This window comes from Barbus barbus, assembly GCF_936440315.1.
Source record: "Barbus barbus genome assembly, chromosome: 31".
Lineage (NCBI taxonomy): Eukaryota > Metazoa > Chordata > Actinopteri > Cypriniformes > Cyprinidae > Barbus > Barbus barbus.
Genome location: NC_136759.1, coordinates 7,473,820 through 7,494,669, shown reverse-complemented (window position 1 = coordinate 7,494,669; position 20,850 = coordinate 7,473,820). Strand labels below are relative to the sequence as shown.

The 20,850-nt window shown below is 34.3% G+C and overlaps 2 protein-coding genes across 5 annotated transcripts in view; both read left to right on the top strand.

The window, feature by feature from the left end:
- The first annotated feature begins 775 nt into the window (after nt 1-775).
- Nucleotides 776-5,577, top strand: LOC306850966 (uncharacterized protein). Of its 3 annotated transcripts, none has more exons than XM_079386948.1 (6): nt 776-896; nt 1,186-2,198; nt 2,410-2,534; nt 4,000-4,088; nt 4,322-4,398; nt 4,697-5,577. In XM_079386948.1, the coding sequence occupies exons 2-6, from the start codon at nt 1,186-1,188 to the stop codon at nt 4,818-4,820; spliced, it is 1,428 nt and encodes a 475-aa protein (XP_079243074.1). In that variant the 5' UTR covers nt 776-896; the 3' UTR covers nt 4,821-5,577. The 3 variants fall into 3 exon arrangements, with proteins under 3 accessions (XP_079243074.1, XP_079243075.1, XP_079243076.1); XM_079386949.1 differs by having other exon boundaries at nt 779-1,000; nt 4,697-5,571; XM_079386950.1 differs by having other exon boundaries at nt 780-949; nt 4,697-5,571.
- A 733-nt stretch (nt 5,578-6,310) lies between these two features.
- LOC306851509 (sister chromatid cohesion protein PDS5 homolog B-like) overlaps nt 6,311-20,850 on the top strand; it is a 40,128-nt gene continuing 25,588 nt past the window's right edge. Inside the window, exons 1-11 of one of the 2 annotated variants that reach the window (XM_079387792.1) lie at nt 6,311-6,591; nt 8,063-8,189; nt 9,189-9,392; nt 9,801-9,887; nt 9,977-10,074; nt 12,866-12,992; nt 13,988-14,068; nt 14,654-14,794; nt 18,734-18,849; nt 18,975-19,069; nt 19,633-19,778. In XM_079387792.1, the coding sequence (XP_079243918.1) occupies nt 8,082-8,189; nt 9,189-9,392; nt 9,801-9,887; nt 9,977-10,074; nt 12,866-12,992; nt 13,988-14,068; nt 14,654-14,794; nt 18,734-18,849; nt 18,975-19,069; nt 19,633-19,778 (1,203 nt within the window). In that variant the 5' untranslated portion in view covers nt 6,311-6,591; nt 8,063-8,081. The remainder of the gene's footprint in view (nt 6,592-8,062; nt 8,190-9,188; nt 9,393-9,800; nt 9,888-9,976; nt 10,075-12,865; nt 12,993-13,987; nt 14,069-14,653; nt 14,795-18,733; nt 18,850-18,974; nt 19,070-19,632; nt 19,779-20,850) is intronic. The other variant, XM_079387791.1, reaches the window with a different exon arrangement.

The following is a 20,850-nucleotide window of genomic DNA, read 5'->3' as shown; positions in this document are numbered from 1 at the left end:
GGCCGACTGTGTGGACTCAAACTTCATGTTTCTTCACAGAAGAGGATCTAAGCGGTGACTGACACATTCTGTGGTTAAACTGGAGGAGCACACTGAGTTTTCGCTTCTGGTTTAAGTGAAATTTTTAATCGTACTATTTTTATTGACCATATCCTACCAATACACTGAAACAGGCACAGAAATGTAAATGACAACATAAGCTATATTCATATTATTTTATATCAAGTACAATATTTTTTATTTAGGAAGGGCCCATTGATTTGATCAAAAGTGAGAGTAAAGGCATATATAATTTAAAGCATTTTATTACAAATAAATGCTGTTCCTTTGATCTGTAAAAAAAATGTATCATGGTTTCCACAAAAATATTAATTTAATATTATATTTGTTACCTTGTTGACAAGAAATGTTTTAGCAAATAATCACGTTAGAATTATTTCTGAATGATCATGAGGCACTCAAGACTGGAGTAATGACTGCTGAAAATTCAGCTTTTCCATCACAGGAATAAATTATGTGTGTGTGTGTGTGTGTGTGTGTAAAAAAAAAAAAAAAAAAAAAAAAAAAAAAAAAAAATATATATATATATATATATATATATATATATAAAGTTATTTTAGATTGTAATAATATTTCACAGTATTAGTTTTTAATTTATTTGCGATTAAAGAAGTGCAGTTTTGATAAGCATAAAAGACTTCTTTCAAAAACATTAAAGTATAATTATTTTAATTAAATTTTATTTTATTGTGAGACTTTTATTTTGAACTTTATTACTTCCCGTTTTGTGGTGTTATGTCTCTAGGCTGCTGACATCTTCCTACGCTATTAGCAAATATGCTTAAAAACATTTGATTAACAAAAACATAGTGCTTACAAGTTTTATCACACGTCAGGTAAAGCTTTTCACCGTGATTTGACCGATTTGAGAAAATATTAACCGTAAAATGTAAGTTATAGGTATTGAACCTCATTGTTTATCGAAACTGCTTCGGACATTGTAAGTAGTAACGTATTTTATTAAAGGATGGTTGTCAAGCAGAGATATTTAAACGTCTGTACAGTTTTATGACTAAATTATGACTAATAAAAAGTTGGCCTGACTATTCCATTCATCTTTGTAAAAAATGAATCCACGAATTGACATAATATTGCTTTACTAAGTGGTTTTATTGTTGTTTATAGATGCCAAATGTCAATGCCAGTGAATCTACTTCTTCACCTGATGGTGGAAATGTAGAGGAACGATATGAAAACGCACCACTAACTCACTCAGTGGCTAAATCGTCCAATAACCAGACAAACAATCAGACTGAATTTGCTTTATCACCTGTTGGAAGTCATTTCAAGACTCGACAGGTTGTGAATCCAGATGGTGGAGAACTGGATCCTTCAACACAAATACAAACAAACGCTAATGAGAAAGAAGTTACCAACACATGTTCCAGTAAGAACACAAGCCAAACAGAGAGAGAGAGAGTCATTAGAGAGCTGGCCATCACTAGTACTTCATTTATTGGGCCTGTGTGTCGCCCGGAGCCATCCATCGAGCAGGAGCTTTGTGAATTTTACAAAGAGCTTGAGGAAGTTGATAAGGTTGACGTCAATGCGGACACCAAAACGGTTGAACAGCATGACTTCCATCCTTCCAACAAGCCCGGAAGCGATAAACCAAACAGTACAGACATTCCTGTTGTCGTAACTGATCACGGCAGAGCCTACAGACCTTACCCAGATCCACAAGAACGCAACCAAAAAGATCCAAAAAGATGGAGACCTCGCTTACAATGTAATATGGATGACTTTAATAGAGGAGGATATCCAGAGCCGTGGTATCCTCCTCCACCATGGGTTCCTCCAGGCCCAAGAGTGCACTTCTTCCCTCCCCCAACCTCTGGAGGTGCTATCAGGTTTCCTCCAGACATGAGACCTCATGAGAACTTCTTCCACAGTTTTCATGCCAACAACAACAACAGCAGGGGCCCATGGGAAGGACCACCATTACCTTCGAACAGGTGGCATGAACAAAACAGGGTTTTCCAGTCACAGGAGCATCCTGGATTCTCTGAGGAATATCAAACATCTTCAGCACACCAGCATTATCATGAAAGAGACCAATATCAGCATTATAATAACTCTGCTTTGGTGCTCATATTGTTGAGGGGAGTCCCAGGATCTGGAAAATCCACTTTGGCCAGGTGAACAAAATTAAATATGTAGAGAAATGACCTTATTGATGTTTTTGCACCAAACCAGTGATCAAATGTTTGATTAAATAAAGACATATTACAAGCAAGACTTGTACTGATCGGTTACGTTGTACTAACATTGTCCCAACAGCATGTTTTGATTAGTTTAGGATTAGCAGAGAAATAGAGATGTTCTAATATTTGACTGTATGTCTCTCAGGGAGCTCCTGTCCATTGGTCCCAATGGATTAATACTGAGCACAGATGACTACTTTTTCCAAGACAACAGATATGAATTTGATTCCACTCTGCTTGGTGATGCTCACGACTGGAACCAGAAGAGAGGTGAGGGGTAACGTCTTTGTAGATATGGGACATTTATCAAATACATAATTTACAATTAGTTTGGTGACTCCAGGTCATATTTCAGCCCAGAATAAATAAGTTATGTTTTGATACATTATAAAAATTAAATGAACCCTATTTTAGAATGAACCCTTTATTTTTGTAATTATTTTCAGTGGTGATTCACTTGATTCATATTGCTTTAATGCAGCCATCTTCACTATATTACAGTAAAACATGAATGAAATAAAAAATTTATAATTTTATTTATCTAACACATCAATGATGTATAAATATTAGTGCTGTCAAACGATTAATCGCATCCAAAATAAAAGTTTTTGTTTACATAATGCATGTGTATACTGTGTATATTTATTATGTATATATAAATACACACACGTTCAGCATATATTTTGAAAAATTTCCATGCATTTCCAGGTATATATTTATATTCATATAATTTATATATATATTTAAATATATAAACAACATATATTTCTTAAATATATACATGCATGTGTGTGTATTTATATATACATAATACACATGTAAACAAAACTTTTATTTTGGATGCGATTAATCACGATTAATCATTTGACAGCACTAATAAAATACATATGTGACCCTGGACCACAAAACCAGTCTTAAGTCTCTGGGGTATATTTGTAGCAATAGCCAAAAATACATTGTATGGGTCAAAATTATTGAATTTTCTTTTATGCCAAAAATCATTAGGATATTAAGTAAAGATCATGTTCCATGAAGATATTTTGGAAATGTCCTACTGTAAATATATCAACTTAATTGTTGATTAGTAATATGCATGGCTAAAAACTTCACTTCAACTTTAAAGGCAATTTTTTTTGCACCCTCAGATTCCAGATTTTCAAATAGTTGTATCTCAGCCAAATGTTATCCTATCCTAACAAATCTTATTTATTCAGCTGCCAGGTGATGTATAAATCTCAATTTTGAAAATTTGACCCTTATATGACTGTTTTTTTCAAGATTTTTTATTTGTCACATACACAATTATACAGGGTATAACCAGCAGTGAAATGTAGTCCAGGGTCACATATAATTAAATTTGAATTGTGAAAACAGGATTTATGTGCATTACATTAAAAGAGAAATAGCATAAAATTATATTTATGTATAATGTGTTATATATTAATTTGCATAATTTTCACCAAAACAATGTTATTGTGCAAAAAAAAAAATCTAAAGAAGCCTAATATATCCTTCATATTTTTCATCCTTCATTCTTTATGAAATATATATATTTTTTCTTTTGCTTTTGGGGTCAAATATGACCATGACTTTCTTGACTTTTTTGTGAGATTTCAAACAATTTCAACAATAGAAACTCTTGCAATTGTGAGCATTTAATGTTTTGAGAGAGTATGAAGTTCTTTTTCTAAAACCAATCTGGATGCTAATTCTTTATGGCTTTGTAATTTTTAAGCCGAGCAGGCGATGTTGGAGGGCCGCTCGCCCATTATCATCGACAACACTAATGTTAAAGCCTGGGAAATGAAGCCTTATGTTCAAATGGTGAGTTGGAATCTTTTAGTAATGCCTGCGATTGGAATATTTTTGTAAAACGCAAGTTAGGCTTTAACTTGGCTTTGAACACTGGCTGAAAGTTTTATTAGCAGTGCTTTAGAACATTTCCATATGTTTGCATTCAGAGATAATACAAGGATTCCTCCAGCTATTTGCTAAATGAACTATATCTGCTTACTAATTAGTAACACATTTTTATTCATTTACTTTATTTCACACAGGCTTTAGACAACGGATACAAAGTGGACTTTCTTGAGCCAGATACCCGCTGGAAATATGATCCTGCCCAGTTAGAAATGTAAGTCTGTTTATAGTTTTGGTTCTCAGGAACACAGTGACTTTTATTAATCACTGAATGAGAAAGACTATTGACTTTGGATCAGGTTTTGGCTTACGGTACAGAGGTAGAGATTTCAGTTGTGAGTAAGTGGATAAAATGTTTTATAGTCTAGGATCAGTAAGTATCTTATGAATAAGACCAGCTTAAGAGCCATTGTTATTTTCATTTATTTGTTTTATTTACAACTGGCTTTGTATAGCAGTGTAATAGAGCTTGCCTGTCCTGGTAATTTCCTGTCTATTAATTTAATCAACAGGAGGAACAAGCACGGAGTCCCTCGAGAAACAATAGCAAAGATGCTGGATGGTTTCGAGGGGCCGATGAATGTTGCCATTGTGATGAATTCTGTGCTGCCTCCCCATAAAACGAAAGGACATTAACAGAGAACTGATGACATTTAGCTGTTCTTGACATACAAATATTGTCATGTTATCATTCTGAATGATAGTGGGTACGTGTATACACACACACATATACATTTTAATTATTTTAATACATACTGATGCAGCTAAATATGTTTTTAATGACTGTATGGTGATTTTATTTTTTTAATGGCCATTGGCATATCTATTTAAAATACTAAAGACATTTGACAAAAGAAAGAGAATTTCTTTTTTAAATAGTATCACTTTATTTGGTATTTTCTGTGGTTATGCTAAGTGCACATATGAAAATGTATTTGCTTTTCTGGATTTGTCCATTGTAATATAAAATATAAATCATAAATTACCACATTGATAAGTGTGGAACATTAAGACCATCGTAGTCTTATAAATCCTTCAACTTTTAGATAGTCTGACACATAAAATTAATGCTGAGGTTCCAGATAGAAGACTAAATAAAAAATATGATCTGTAGTGACATGCTGAATCAGGAGCATTTTTTAAGCATTCTCTGTCTTTTTGAATTTTTTTCAAAAGACCGGCAGCTCAAATCTATTAGACACTGATCTGATCTCAGGGTTTACATTTTATGAATATGCTGTACATTGTTGATGGCTCATGTACTAAACGAGACACTGTTTTCTGAAGTGCTGAATATTTTTGTAAATAAATGTTGATTTGTTTTGATAAAATGGAAATGATTTCTACACTTGGGTGATTTTCAGTGTGGGCTTATTAAAAAGTTTCTTTCTGTAACTATATTTTACGTAATTTAATATTTTAATTGGTTGGAAAACAATTCCCAAAACAGCATTTTAAAAGCCTTTTTTTTTTTTAAATAATGAGTGCTAAAAACCATTAGATTTCTAGATTATTTTACTATATAAGTTCCCACTCTCAGGGTCATGATAAATGTGGCCTCGTGAATAACAAAGAAAGTAAGTATTAAAATTGATAAAGATAAATTAAAACTAAATAGACATTAGACAAAAGCGCATTATTAAAAGCCAAATTACAAAAATAAAACCGAATGTATTCATTGTTGTTCATTGCAAGATGTTGACATTTTGAGTCATCTTAATTGTTTCTGTGAATAATATATTTCAGGAATTCAGCTTTACTTGTATGATTGTAAAAATGTTAACATATACTTTTTAAGATGAATCCTTGACTCTTAAAAACTACAAGATTTATTTTTTTGACCCCCAGTGCAGTATGTATATATATTTATTTTTTTTAAAATATTTTCATGTTTCATTTTTATTTTACTTTTGTCATTTAAATTATTCTTCAATTTTTTTTGTTTGTGCAGGTTTAACTAACTTAAACTTTTTTCAGTCAGTTGCCAAGGCAACATTTCTGAAGTCTTCAAAGTTAGAATTTTTCATGTAATATTTATATTTTATCAACACTGGTGCAGTGCCTTTATTAGGAAATGAAGGCGGAGACCGCTGCCATACCCCTCATGGCCTGTAGGTGTCACTGTTACACCGCTAGCGCCACTCAACATAAACGCTTGTTTATACCCTAGCCATTTACATCACTATTATAGCAGTTTATTTATTTTTCCAAACCCAGCCCGCTAATATAACCACAAAATACAGAGTCATGCCTTTAAGTAAATAAACTGGAGCGGAGGAGGGAAGAGAAGGGTCTGTATTGAGCGGAGCAGCACTGACTGGTGCAGATAGGGACAAATTGGCGCCATTTTGAAGCCGACAGGAGGATCGCAGGAGAAGCGAGTGGAGCGCGCACTTTTTCCAATAAGGTAAACGTCTTTTTTAATTTAACCCGTAAGCGAGTGGAATCGTCCCGAGCCGATTTGAGTCCATTATTGGGAATTATTATATCGTGTCTGTTTTAGTAACGTTAGGTGCTTTTTCCTTTTTCGGCGGTTGGTTGTCTATTCTTCTGTTAACCCATGCGAGGATATCTTGACTCTCGCTGTGTTTCCCCCCAAATTTACTCGTTCTCTACTCAAAACGCAAACTGCAATGAAAGTTGTTGTTGTTTTACGTGTAACGTGTGTTTTCATGTCCGTTTTCATTGCAAAAGAGGGCCGTGTACTTTCCTGATGCCTCGTGTGTGTACATGCATACGAGTGTTTGTGTTTTAGCTGTTAGCTTAGCTTAGCTGCTCGTAAACCGCTTTTAAAATCTGATTCAAAACACATTTCAGATTCTACTGCTGTAGTTTGCGCTCGTTTTTCGTATGGGTGCATTTAGTTGGGATATATTGAGATGGGACGTGCTGTTGTGCGTTGGATGTAGATAGTAACAGGGGAGCTGTAGTGATGTGCAATGAATTTTAGCTTGTAAACACCCCCTTAGGGGTGTTATCTCGGTTTCTATGGGATAAACCACTGTCAAAGGAATGAAATGACAGCTGCTGTGTGATTGTATTTTATCCTGGTTGTACTGCACAAAGACGTTAATTCAGAAAGTCAACCTGCTGTCAGACTGTAAGCCTCTCTTTTTCTCCCCCTGTGCAAAATCGTTGTAATGGTGTCTGTAAATAGCTGGAAATGAAATGCATTGTTTACTAATTGCATGCATAGAGGTGTTGTAAGTTGCTGTATGTGTTTGGTATTTGCGGGGATTGTGAAACACTTGGACTGCGTTGAACCTGCTTAGAAATGACAGATATTTTCACCTCACCTTGCATTATTAATTTCTTGAGTAATTGTGGTGTTATAACTTTATGGAATGTAATGCATTTATTTGCATTTTGACTATTTTATTCTTCTACTGTGTATTTAAAGACCCGATGAAATCCAAATCGAAGTATTTTTTTAAATAATTAATTGGAATGAGCTATTAGTAAGTCATTATTTTTAAGTTATAATTACTTATGCTGTATATAACTTATAGTGTTATGTGTGCGCACACACACGCACATATATTTTATATTTACGTTACAATCAAAGCAAAAAAGTACAAGCCCTTCAATGCATCTAATTTCCTGTTGAAGAAGGGTCTTTCCTTACTTAATTTTTACTCTTCATTATGTCAGTAGGCTTAATTTAGCTGTTTATTATTATGAATTACAGCTGATGATTATGTGCAACACGTATTATGCAGTTGTTTTAATTAGCATTTTTGTCTTGTCCCTTTAGATTAGTCTGCTTGGTATTGTAATTTATGTGTGGGTGCTGTGTTTTAGTTTGCCTATCGGTAAAACCTCTGTGCACACCAACTTGATTTGAAAGTATAGAATTTCTTGTCTTTACACGTTTGCAGCGAGCACTGATTGGAGAGCATGGCTCACTCCAAGAATCGAGCCACGGATGGCAAAATCACCTACCCGCCGGGGGTAAAGGAGATCTCCGATAAGATCTCCAAGGAGGAGATGGTTCGGAGACTGAAGGTGAGGAGCAATCTGTCATTCACCCAAGTGGAAACGGCTTATTATTAGTGCTGAATTTTTTTTACAATGAATAATGAGTACTGAAGCTTGTCCGACTCTTCAGTTAGATATAGACTGCAAGTTTTCTGATACCATTAACGAATAACCAGTGTTAATTAATATTTATGTATGAATGTATAAATCTAAATATATTACTTTGAATTAGCTTTTAATATATATTTTCAGTTTGATTTTAATTAATTTGTAGTAATATTGTCATTTTTAATTTTTTGTAATATGGCTTAAATTTAAGTTTTAGTAATTTTAGTATTTCAACAAAATTCAGAAAATTGTACTACTTTTATGTTTGTTTGCTGTTTATTTAAAAAAAGACTTATTTCAGTTTTAGTAATTTTAGTACTTGAACTAAATTTTGGTAAAAATTTAAATTTTTTGTTCCGTTGTCATTTTTTTTATAAAAAAATATTTAGATTGTCTTTTAGTTTTAGTAATTTTAGAAACAAACAAATTTTGTACATTTCTGTAGTCTAACATTTATATTTTTATTTCTTTTATTTGAATTCATCTTTATTTCAGTTAACAAAAACTATTTTATAATAGAGTTTGTTTTATTTAACAATGTCAAAACTTTCAGTAACCAGAATTAATATTTAATTTTTTCTGTTTCTAGATTTTTGTAGATTGATCCATATGTTATTTATTTATTTTTTCTCCTTGGTTATTTTTTTTGTGCAAAACATTTCATGTTTAGATTTGTTCATCTCTAAACCTTAGCTGAGGTTTTATCACACAGAATGAAATTGTAATTTTTCTGCTCATATTTCAAGCTGTTTTTTACAGCTTGTAGATAGCGTTTCCTCCCTCCGTGGCTTTGTCACTTATGTCTATTTTTAAGTAAGACTGCCAAGTGAAAGTGTGTTTCCCATTAGAGTGTCTTACATCCCACTGTTAGTTGGATGCGTGGTTGACACACGGCTCTATGGTGCTTTTCAAAATCAGATGGTGGTGAAAACCTTCATGGACATGGACCAGGACTCGGAGGAGGAGAAGGAACTCTATCTGAACTTGGCCTTGCATCTCGCCTCGGATTTTTTCCTCAAACACCCAGACAAAGATGTCAGACTACTCGTGGCCTGCTGTCTTGCAGATATATTTCGCATCTATGCCCCTGAGGCACCGTACACATCACCTGATAAACTTAAGGTTGGAAAACTCAGCATTTTGATTTGAATGCAGTGTTAGTTCTTGCATATGTCAGTGAAGAACCATCAATGTTTGCATATATAATTACATTTTAAATTCCCACCATGATGACTACTACCATGTTAAGATCAAATGACCAGCCCAATACTAACTCTTTTATGGCCCAGTTAAGTAAAACTGTGGTTTATTTGGGGAAATAAACATTTAATTGTATTAGTATGCATTAAAACCGATGTGCTGAAATTTTGAAGGTGATATTTGTGTGTCTGTTTTTCTTCACCTTGAAAAAAAGACAGCAACGGATCGAGTTGTTCAGCAGAAAATACTAAAATAACACTGCTGTCTCTCATGCATTGCCTTCACAGGTGCTTAAAATATTAAAACTCTCTGCTCTTCTTTTCCACTCAGGATATTTTCATGTTCATAACTCGACAGCTGAAAGGGTTGGAAGACACCAAGAGCGCCCAGTTTAATCGATATTTTTATCTACTGGAGGTTTGACACCCAACTAATATAGAAAAGCAAGGTCTTACAATGGTTTTGAACCAGCATCTGACCTGGTCTTTCCCTTTCTGGCTCTCTAGAACATCGCTTGGGTGAAGTCCTACAACATCTGCTTTGAATTGGAGGACAGCAATGAGATCTTTACTCAGCTCTACAGAACACTGTTCCAAGTGATCAAGTGAGTCTGTTGTTCATGTTTGTCCATTCAAGAGTTCAGTATAGCCAAAAAATACATTTTATAATTTTATATTTTATTCAGTAATATTATTTATTACATGTGTATATATTTGACTGTATATTTTGTATTTGCATAATTTCAGTGTAAAAAAAATTATATACATATATTATTATATTTTATTATTATTAGGGATGCTCCAATCAGGATTTTTGCAGCCGATACAGAGTACCGATTTCATGTTATGGTGATCGGCCGATACCGATTCTGATACTTCAAGCTTTATATAACACGTGTAATAATTTGTATACCAAATGATTATTTTTAATAATTTATTATTATTTTATTAACAAATAAAATTATTCCTTATAGAGTGAACATTTTAATGTGCCTTTAGGTTCATACATAACATGTATATCAGGATACTTAATATAAGACAAAAATAAATACAAACAAAATGTAGCAGTCTGATGCAACACACAAGGTTTATTTAAACATTATTCAGTAGTAAACTGTGGCGAATAAAAACTTTTAATTCTGATGTCTGAGAAGTCTGATGTAACTTAAACATTGTCCAATACAAGTCTGAGCAGGACAAAAAAAACAAAACATTTCAACTCCTAAAAGAACTAATTGGAGTAGTTTGATGCAACTCATTAGGTTTAAGTTAACATAGTCCAATGTCAGAGAGAGGACAAAATAAATAGAATCATTTAAACTCACAGCATGGCGAAGTCTGATGTAACTCATAAGGTTGAATACTGTCCAATAGAAGAGTGAAGAGGAAAAAAATAGAAACATTTAAACTACTGAATTAACAAAACGCAGTAGTTCGATCACGGTTATATCCACGGACGCTGTGGATAATCCGTGGGTCGGGTAATAAAAAACTGCATTCTGATTATTTGCGGGTGGGTCGCAGGTGGATAAATCATAAATGATGAAAATATTAAATAAATTTTTTAAGTCTGCGCTGAGAGCCTTGTGGGCAGTGCGTAGACATGTAGCGCCGTTGCGCTTTGTGTGTTCCGTGTTCGAGTCCTGGCTCGCGGACCTTTCCCGATCCCGTCCCACCTTCGTTTCCTGTCTACCTACTATCCTATCAAATAAAAGGCAAAAACTCCAAAAATAAATCTAAAAAAAAAAAAAACACTTTTAAAATTTTTTTTTCATCAAGCAGACGATTTCATTTGTGTGTGTGTGTGTGTGTATTCGCCTGATCGGGAAGTTGCAGAGACAGAAACGGTGACAATCCAGATAACGTTTGAAAGGAATAAAGCCTGTGTAAATGCTATTGAGTAGGCTAATATGGCCAAAGATATTTTGTTTTATAAATAAATGTTCGTTTAAAAGCAGCCCATGATCAGCGTATTATGTTACCGTCACCTCTTACGGCTCCGACAAGGTTTTGCTCTGTCCTCCACGCTGTGCCAACTCACAAGACTATTTTTAGCCAAGAGCCGCTTCAGAAACACACCACGTCGTGGCTGGTATAAACACCAGCATTGACTAGAGCGGGCGCGATCAGCTCCGGTTCCAGACGCGTGCAGCGATGCGCAGATCAGCTCTAACCTCACTGAATTTGCTGTTAAAAATGAACCATCCATTCATCATATCATCATGCAAAACATAAACGACAAATAGCGAATTTTTTGTTTCTGGAAACGTCATAGCATTTCCACACCGGCGATGACATGACTGCGGTGCCAAATCGTTTATGTCCCCACGCATCATGTACGTCCTCACGCAGTGACGTCATCAAATTGCGATCGGCACGTGAGATCGGCCAAATGTAGCGAGTACCGATCGAGTCATAAAATGTGATTATCGGACGATCGATCGGAGCATCCCTAGTTATTATTATTATATTACAATATATATATGTAATAATATAAATAAAATAGTAAAATTTAAAAAAATTACTATTTATATTATTAACATCGATGTTAACAAACATTAACATTTTTATATTTTGTTTATATAGTACACACTATAGTACAATATAGTACAAAATCTAGTTAAAAATAATGCATGTTTTTCACTTTTTCCAATATAAACAAGGCTGAATATTAAATAACCTTAAAATTATATAAAATTATGATTTGATTAAAAATAGGAAAATACATAGTCATATGCTAATCAGTATTTGCCAACATATATAAGTAAAAAGTTTTAATACGTTTTAAATGGGTAACTTTTAATGATGATTCAGATGTTGCTTAATTGCCATAGAAAGTGTTTTATTGGCAATATTGCCTAATTTTATATCACCGAAAATGTCATCACCTAGTAATTTTTGTAGTCCTGTAATAGCGCTGCCATTTGGTTAGAGAGCTCAATGGTGATTCGTGCTATAGCGACTGTCATAATTCAGTAAAGCATCTTCGTGGTTTACTGTTTTCTGTTTGAGATGCAAATGTGAAGCTGCAGCCTATTTGTTATGTGCTAATGAGCTGTCAGCCTCCTGCTCGCTGATATTATTTCCCTGCATTCGGTCAGATGACAATGATGCGTGCGAATCCCAGGTGGAAACCCTTCATTGCATGTGCGCTATAAAGGCTGCATATGGGGGTGATTCATCTCAGCCAGTGATGTTCGCTCAGTCGGAAATGTCCTCTATGAGCGGGACACTGCAGTGCTCAGCTCTCATGTGTAAATGGAAAAATGTAGAAGTGTTTCTTTTTTCTCTGCCCCATTGCGTTTGCTTCCCATCTTCCACTCCTCTACTTTGACTGCCTGATGCACCTGATTTTGGGTCAGTTCTTGTTTACCTTTTTTTTTCTTTTCTTTTTAGCAATGGACACAACCAGAAAGTGCACATGCATATGGTGGATCTCATGAGCTCAATTGTTTGTGAAGGTGACTCTGTCTCACAGGAACTCCTGGATACTGTTCTGGTTAACCTGGTCCCAGCACACAAGGTACAAAGAACTAAAAAAAAAGGTTGCATTTCACCCAAAAAAAAAATATAAATAAAGCCTGGCTTATAATTAGCCTACTTTTAATAGTGTATTAATGTTTGCATAATTTGAATTGCATAACCATTTAAGAAGTCATTACTTATGAACAGTCATATAATTGTACATTACATTTTAATTTTATTTTTATGTAAATAACTTCAACCTCCTAGGTTTAGATTTGTTTGGAGTTAACTTAATGATATTTTTGTTTAATGTATATTTAAATAGAATAATACAATTTTTAATGCATTTAAATTGTAAAATATTTTTTACTTGTTGGTATTTATATGGTCTTTTATTTTCTATTTTTCTATACTTTACACAAAACAAAATAGAGCTTATTAGTAAAAAAAAAGATAATTTTCATGTCAATTAAGCCCCCCTCTAATTATTGTTTAATGTTTATTGATTATCATTAATTATTTTAATGCAGTAGTTTTTAAATGTATGATAATACATTAGTCAGTACAAAAATACTACCGTAATGTGTAATTATTTTACAAATTATTTGTATCGATTTATTTATTCATTTTTGGCATTATGATAATTTGAGATGAATGGGTAATGGAAAATGTCAGGAACAAAATGAAGAAAAATGGCAAGTTTACAAAATAATTTTAATGGCCCTTCAAATAGGTTTTATTATTTGAGCAAACCATATTTTATTTATTAATTAATTTGTATACAGGAAGATTAGAAAAAAATCTTAATGGCTCTAAATAAATATATATATATATATATATATATATATAACCAAATAAATATATATAACCAAAATATGATTTTTATATATTTATTTACATGACAGTAATGAAAAATGGCAAGATATAAAACAATCTTAAAAGCTCTTAACATGGGTTTAATTTTCTTTTTATTAATTTTTTCTTGACAGGTTTCATGATAATTTACACAAAACAAATATATATATTTTTTTTATTGCTCATCTTGTCTTTCAGAACCTCAACAAGCAAGCGTACGATCTGGCCAAAGCCTTGCTGAAGAGAACCGCTCAGGCCATAGAGCCGTACATTACAAACGTGAGTAAACATGATTTATTATCGTTAACTGTACATAGAATATGCACCAAATGCATATTGTGCCAAAATCATGCTGAATTACAAGGGTACAAGAAAGGTCTTCTCATTTATTTAAATTGTGAATAATCCCTAATGAACCTCCATGATTTGACTCCAGCCCTTTCGCTGTTGAAAACTCATTGAGGCTTGCAACATTAACTGGAGATCAAGAGCACCTCTCCATGCTCAAACGGCATGTTGAGTTTAAACACATTCATCAGCAACACCCGCAGGAGCATGCAGCGCTGTTATGCTATGAACTCTATTCCCTGCAGTGCTCATTAAAAGAGCTAGAGATAGTGAGAATAAGCTTGGAGGAGAATCCTTCTCAAAAACTCTAATAGATCAGCAAGGCCTGATTTCTATTTCTATTCTGTACAAGCACTCTGTTGGAGACAGCCTCTCCTGCCCATAGATGAAGCCACTTAATTTATTTCAATCTAATACCAGCTTCCTCACACTAATCTGTAATCGACGCCATGATAAGTGCTGATGCCAGACGGTTATGCAGTGAGTTTAAAGGGGTGCCGTTTTGGTGTCTCTCAGTTCTTTAACCAGGTGCTGATGCTGGGGAAGACTTCAGTCAGTGATCTGTCAGAACATGTCTTTGACCTAATCCTGGAGCTCTACAACATCGACAGCCATCTACTGCTCTCCGTCCTGCCGCAGCTTGAGTTCAAGCTCAAGGTAAGATGGCTTGTTGATGATACATAGTGTTATGTCATCTTTCGGGCTCTTAGATAAAACTGTCGCAGTGTTTTTGCTTGTGAAAAAATGCATGATTGGTTTAATGATGATCAAGTTTTCCACAAGTTTCCCTCAGTTCTAAAATGTAGCGACAGTCATTATGAATGTATAATGCCCGATTCTGTTTTCAAATTATTTAAGGTAAATAGTGAGCCTTTTTTTACCTCTATTATATTATTTGCTTTATTTTAAAATGATTATATTCATTATATCAGCCATTGTGCCTTTTACTTAGTAATGGTATTAGCCACTGAAAAATATATAGGGTCATTCCATGCCAACTCAACCAGAGGTCCCCAGCTCAAATTCTTGATTTTGCTAAGATTTTTTTCTGAAGAAAGATAAACATGTATAGTAATGAAATTCAAAATATTAAATGTCATGGATGAATATTTACGGAGTAATCCACTATTTTATAGAGGGGGCAATTTTCACCTGAGATTCAGAGCCAAATTACATGGGGTTAAAAATGACTTCAGAATAGGGATGCACCGATACCACTTTTTCCAGTACTCGCCCGATACCGATACTTTAATTTTTGGTACTTGCCGATACCGAGTACCGATATTTTTATTGTATTTTTACATTTTTTAAATATTGGGTAAAGAAAACAAATGAGTATGTAAAATGTTAGTTGATTAACTTCATTTATCAAATAGATACTGTGAAACCAAAATTTATTCAGACACCTTCAACATTTCTCACATTTTATTCGCTATAGTTTAGAAAATGCTAATAAAATATTACAAGAACTCCAAGTTAAACTGTGTCAGAACAAATTTAGCTTGATAATACCTTTCTATCAATCAATCAAAATGATTCAGACAGCTGTTGGTATGACAATATTTACACAACTATCAATACTTTGTCGGGCCACCCTTAGCCTTAATGGCAGCCTGTAGTCTCCTGGGCATGCTGTCAACCAGCTTCATGAAAGCCTGAATTTCAATTTTTTCCATTACTTGGTCTGAATAATTTTTGGTCTCACTTTTGTATCAGTTTTACTGGTAGTCCACTGTATGAAGAATTTTTGGGTATAATTTGTCACAGTTTACTTTATTTTGCTATCCTCAGTTACTTAAATTAACTATAGTGTCCTGCACCCACTAGTAAAAAAAAAAAAAAAAAATGATATCTGGTCTCTGAATAATTTTTGGTTTGACTGTATATCCTTCGGTTATTTTTCACACTTAATTATGCCCATTAAAATGTAATTTACAATTTTTTGTTACTTTCACTGTTAATTTTTTATTTATTTATTTGCTCTATGGTACATCATCTTAAATAGCATTAGAGCTGCTCCATTGCAGCGGCTCAGTGCTGTAACCACGCTTTTTGCTGTAATTATGCAGGGAACCACTCGTTATAAATCAGTCATTTTCAGATATAGAATTTTTTTATTTTTTTTTTTCATCTGAAACATTTAGATTTCAAAGCCATATAATTGCAGAAACACGCATGAAGCAAGGAAAACACGCACAGTGCGCGCACTTATGTGTACCGGAGCAGATGAAAGGGACAGTTACAGAACAGCCTAGCGCATTTCACACAGGCTGATAGTTTCACTTGTGTTTCACTCGTGTTCAATGCTTAAAGTTAAAAATAAATGATGTTTAAAGTGAATGAATGCCCCTATATGTTGTCATATATTTACGATTTAGTTTTAATTCAAATGATGCGTGCTGAGCGAACATCAATAAAGATCACACCACAGAAGTGCGCGCGCGCTCTCTCTATCTCTCTCTCCCTACTGTTAAGTAACTTGTGCATTGTTTTACTTACTCGTTTTTGACATTTCCGACCGAAGTAGAAACTTTCCAGTGATATCTGTGAGAAAGGGATATTCACTCGACAAGCTCGCGCATCTGCGCCGCCGCGCGCTGGATCCACTCAGCGTGTTTTGCTTATCAGCTTGCTCACATCAGCTATACAGGCATTAATACTGAATGTTTAACATTATATTCATTGCATGTACATTTTTAGACATCCTTAATCTCTAATAACTACATTCTGCTGTCTGCTTTTCTGTTATTGGTGTTTCTTTGTCTGAATATGGCACTGATCACATGCGTGGTATCGGCGTTTAGTATCGGGGCATTTTAACGAATACGAGTACATGAGCTCAGTATCGACCCGATACCAGTATCGGTATCGGTGCATACCTACTTCAGAATGATGGCAGCATCAGTATGTTATTTTTACACAGAGATTGGTAGGTCTATTAGTAAAATCTGTTGACTTTAGCAATCTTTGTTGCATTATGTGCTGGTGGTGCCCGTTCAATAATGTGCATAGAGCACTTCAAGTTTTTTTTCTCCAAAGTTTGCATGCCTGTAACTAAAAGTATTAAAGATATCTTAATGCCCTATTAGATTTTGGGTCTTAACAAACTTCTAACAAATTCTTAATTGTTAAGGCCCTATATTGTTCAGGTCCAGAGATATTGGAATTTCAATATGGCTCCAGGAGTAAATTTTCAACACATTTCCAGTGGTCAAAAACCAAATATGGGTCACTTTGCAAAAAATGAGGCTCCAGATTGTTGAATATTACCCATTTTCAGTGGTCAAAAACCAAATGTTGGTCATTTTTGTATACGGCCTATACTTAATTTAAAGAACAATGTCTGAAGAATAATGTTGAAATTATAATTGAATCTTGTTTCCTTCTATCAAAACAATGTGTATAAAACATACTTGAGTGCTATGCACTGAAATGGACAAGCTGAGACACATTACCTGTCTTTTAGTAGTCATAAGATTCTATATTTTGAAGATATTTTGTTCATTTTAACAGCTTCTGAAGCTACCAAGAGTTCAGATATGCAGTATTGTAACGTGTTTGAAACAAATCTATTAGCTAATGCTAAACAAACTTGATCCGTTTTTACATGAAAACACATTTTACTCTTTATTTACTGATGAAATCTAATTTTTGAAAGTGTAGTTATTAGCATCGTTATTATTTATTGATAATGCTGTTAGATTAGAATTTGAGATTAACTACTAAATCTTTCTGTCCCCCTCTAATGTCAGGCTGGTAAGAGGCATAGTTTTGGATGGATATTTGGCTACTTCTTGGAATGCGTGCTACCCGTGTAATGAAACCCTTATTGAGCCTCTAGGACATCTGTGATAGCTCACGATTAACATCTCACAACACCACAGAACCAGTGCCTTGTTTACGGCTTTTTGCAGCCTGTGGGGGTAAAAAACCTCTTCAAAACCTTGAGTATATTAACTGTGGTCAGAACTTCATGATGCTTATGGTGTTTTAATAGCCAAATAAATTCCACCCTTCAGTGGCTTACCTGACGTTGTGTTTTTGTGACGATGGAAAACTTGGTTTAGTTGTTTGCGAGTTATTTGACAGTTAATGTGATTTTACAGTTGATGTGAATTTTACTGCTTAAAAGTTGGGTGTTTTTAATAAATGGATATACCATTCCCAAGCTAAAAGATGCTGACACACTGCATGAAACTGATTACACTTCAGCCGAGTCAACGATCCTTTCTTGTGTTTTCTTTCACATGAGATTTAATCCAGCGTGGCCTGAAAGCACAGTTAGCATTTTTCAAAAACCAACAAAGCCGATTACTTTCTTTTGTGTTGGCTGTGTTATTAAACTTGTATACATTGTGGCAAAAGCAGGATGAGTTTGCGATTAGTGTATGAATGAATGTTATCGGTTTGTTAGGAGCCGCCTGTTCCATGTACCATATTTGACGTCATGCCTTTATCTTTTGTTTTTATGCAAAGCAGAATGACTATGAGGCTAAATCAACTAAATGGGTTCATTCAATCTTTGTGTTGTAATTAATGGCCACAGGCCTCGCTTTTTGCAGTTATATCACCGGGAGACCCTTGTGTGTTTTGTAGAGCAATGATAACGACGAGCGCCTGCAAGTTGTGAAGCTCCTGGCCAAGATGTTTGGTGCAAAGGATTCAGAGCTCGCTTCACAGAACAAACCTCTCTGGCAGTGCTACCTTGGGAGGTACAGCTCATGCACAACAAGTCTAATTACCTGTTTTTCTGCGTACACAAACTGGAAAAAAAAAGTTTCAACAGCAAGACCAAGCTGAAAGATTTTGACCATCTGCGTTTGCTGTGGTTTCTTAGGTTTAATGACATCCATGTCCCTGTTCGACTGGAATGTGTAAAGTTTGCCAGCCATTGCTTGATGAACCATCCAGACCTGGCGAAAGATCTCACAGGTACAAACTGTTCCCCTTCTAACTTTGGTTACTCTTCTATTTTACGACTGCGCATAAGTCAAATGAAACTGAAGTTGACCCTCTTTGCTTTCTTAATAAATTTTTTGGTGTTATTGTGCACAATTTATCCACTGCAAACATGCTTTTAATAAAAATAAAAAATAATAAAATTTGTATGAAATATGTTTGTTTATATAAAATGGATTGAATATATTATTTTATTAATTTAATTTAAAATATTTAATATATTATTAATTTAATGACATTTTTAAAATATATTAAATGCGTCACAATACCAAGAAAATAAGAGTACACATTAAAACAAATTTTGTGAGAAAGTAGTCTACTGGAAATCTTTTTTTAATGAATTGAATAAAGTTTTGTTTTATTTTGTCTTTTTATATATTTTCTGAAATATAGCTGTTTGTGTATTTACTTATTTTACAATTTATTTACTCAACATTTACTTAATTGTAATACAATTTTTATGTATTGAATTCAAGAGAAAATTATGCATTTTTAACATTAAACCAAATTGTGCATGCTTTTTTCTTCTTCTGCAGAGTATTTGAAAGTAAGGTCACATGACCCAGAGGAGGCAATTCGACACGACGTCATTGTGTCCATCGTGACCGCTTCCAAAAAGGACCTCTCTCTCGTCAATGATCACCTGCTGAACTTTGTGAGGGAGAGGACTCTGGATAAGAGGGTATGTGCCAGGCTGTCTTTATGCTTGTTTGTTTGCTGTCTCTTAAACATTATTTATTAGTGCTGCAGTCATTTTATTTCATGCATAATATCTGAGGGCCTTTTCTCCCATTAGTACCCCAAATGAACCAGAGACTTTGACATGGAATACATTAGCTTCTTGTTTCTTTCCAGACACACTCCATTTCTTCTCACTATAATTTAGTCAGCAGTCTCCTTTAGCCACCCGAGCTAGAGGGGATGGAATAATATAAATTGGACTATAACTCGCATATAACCATTCCTCAGCCTTTTCAAAATGCTTTCAGGGAGGAATTTAATTGAAGGCCCCTCTGTGTTCCTGGACAAATGACACAGCAGCAGCCAAGGCTTATCTCCATCTCGTCCTATTACACCTCGTTTGCTTCTGCTTGCCATACATAAGATTTGGTTTTATGCAGGAACTGTCATATCAGGCTTTTCAGCTTCAGCTGTAGCTAAATGGATGTTTTGTCATTATGTCTTGGTAAAACCTCAAAAGCAGCCGTTCCTTTGACATATTCATGTTGTGGTGAAATGTGACTACAGGCTAGAAATATGATTTCTCTTCTCTTCGTTATTTCTTTCTGTTGCACTTTTCCAAATTTTAGTAAGCTGCCCATCTAGGCAGCATTGTAATTGGCATTTTAGGGATGATTTTATGAATTTACGACGGTTTAAAAGTTTGGGGTAAGGAAGTGTTTTTTTTCTTTCTTGAAAGACATGAATACTTTTTTTGTAATGATTACAGAAGATTTCTGTTTTAAATACATGCTGTTATTTTGAACTTAATATTAAGCAGCACAACATTTTTCAACATTTATCATAATAAGAAATGTTGATTGAGCGGCAAATCAGCATATTAGAATGATATCTGAAGGATCATGTGTCTCTGAAGACTGGAGTAAGTCAAGTCACCTTTATTTATTTATTTAGTCATTTATTTTATTTAGTCATTTAGCAGACGCTTTTATCCAAAGCGACTTACAAATGAGGACATAAGAAGCGATCAAAACCAACAAAAGAGCAACAACGTGCAAGTGCTATTACATAGC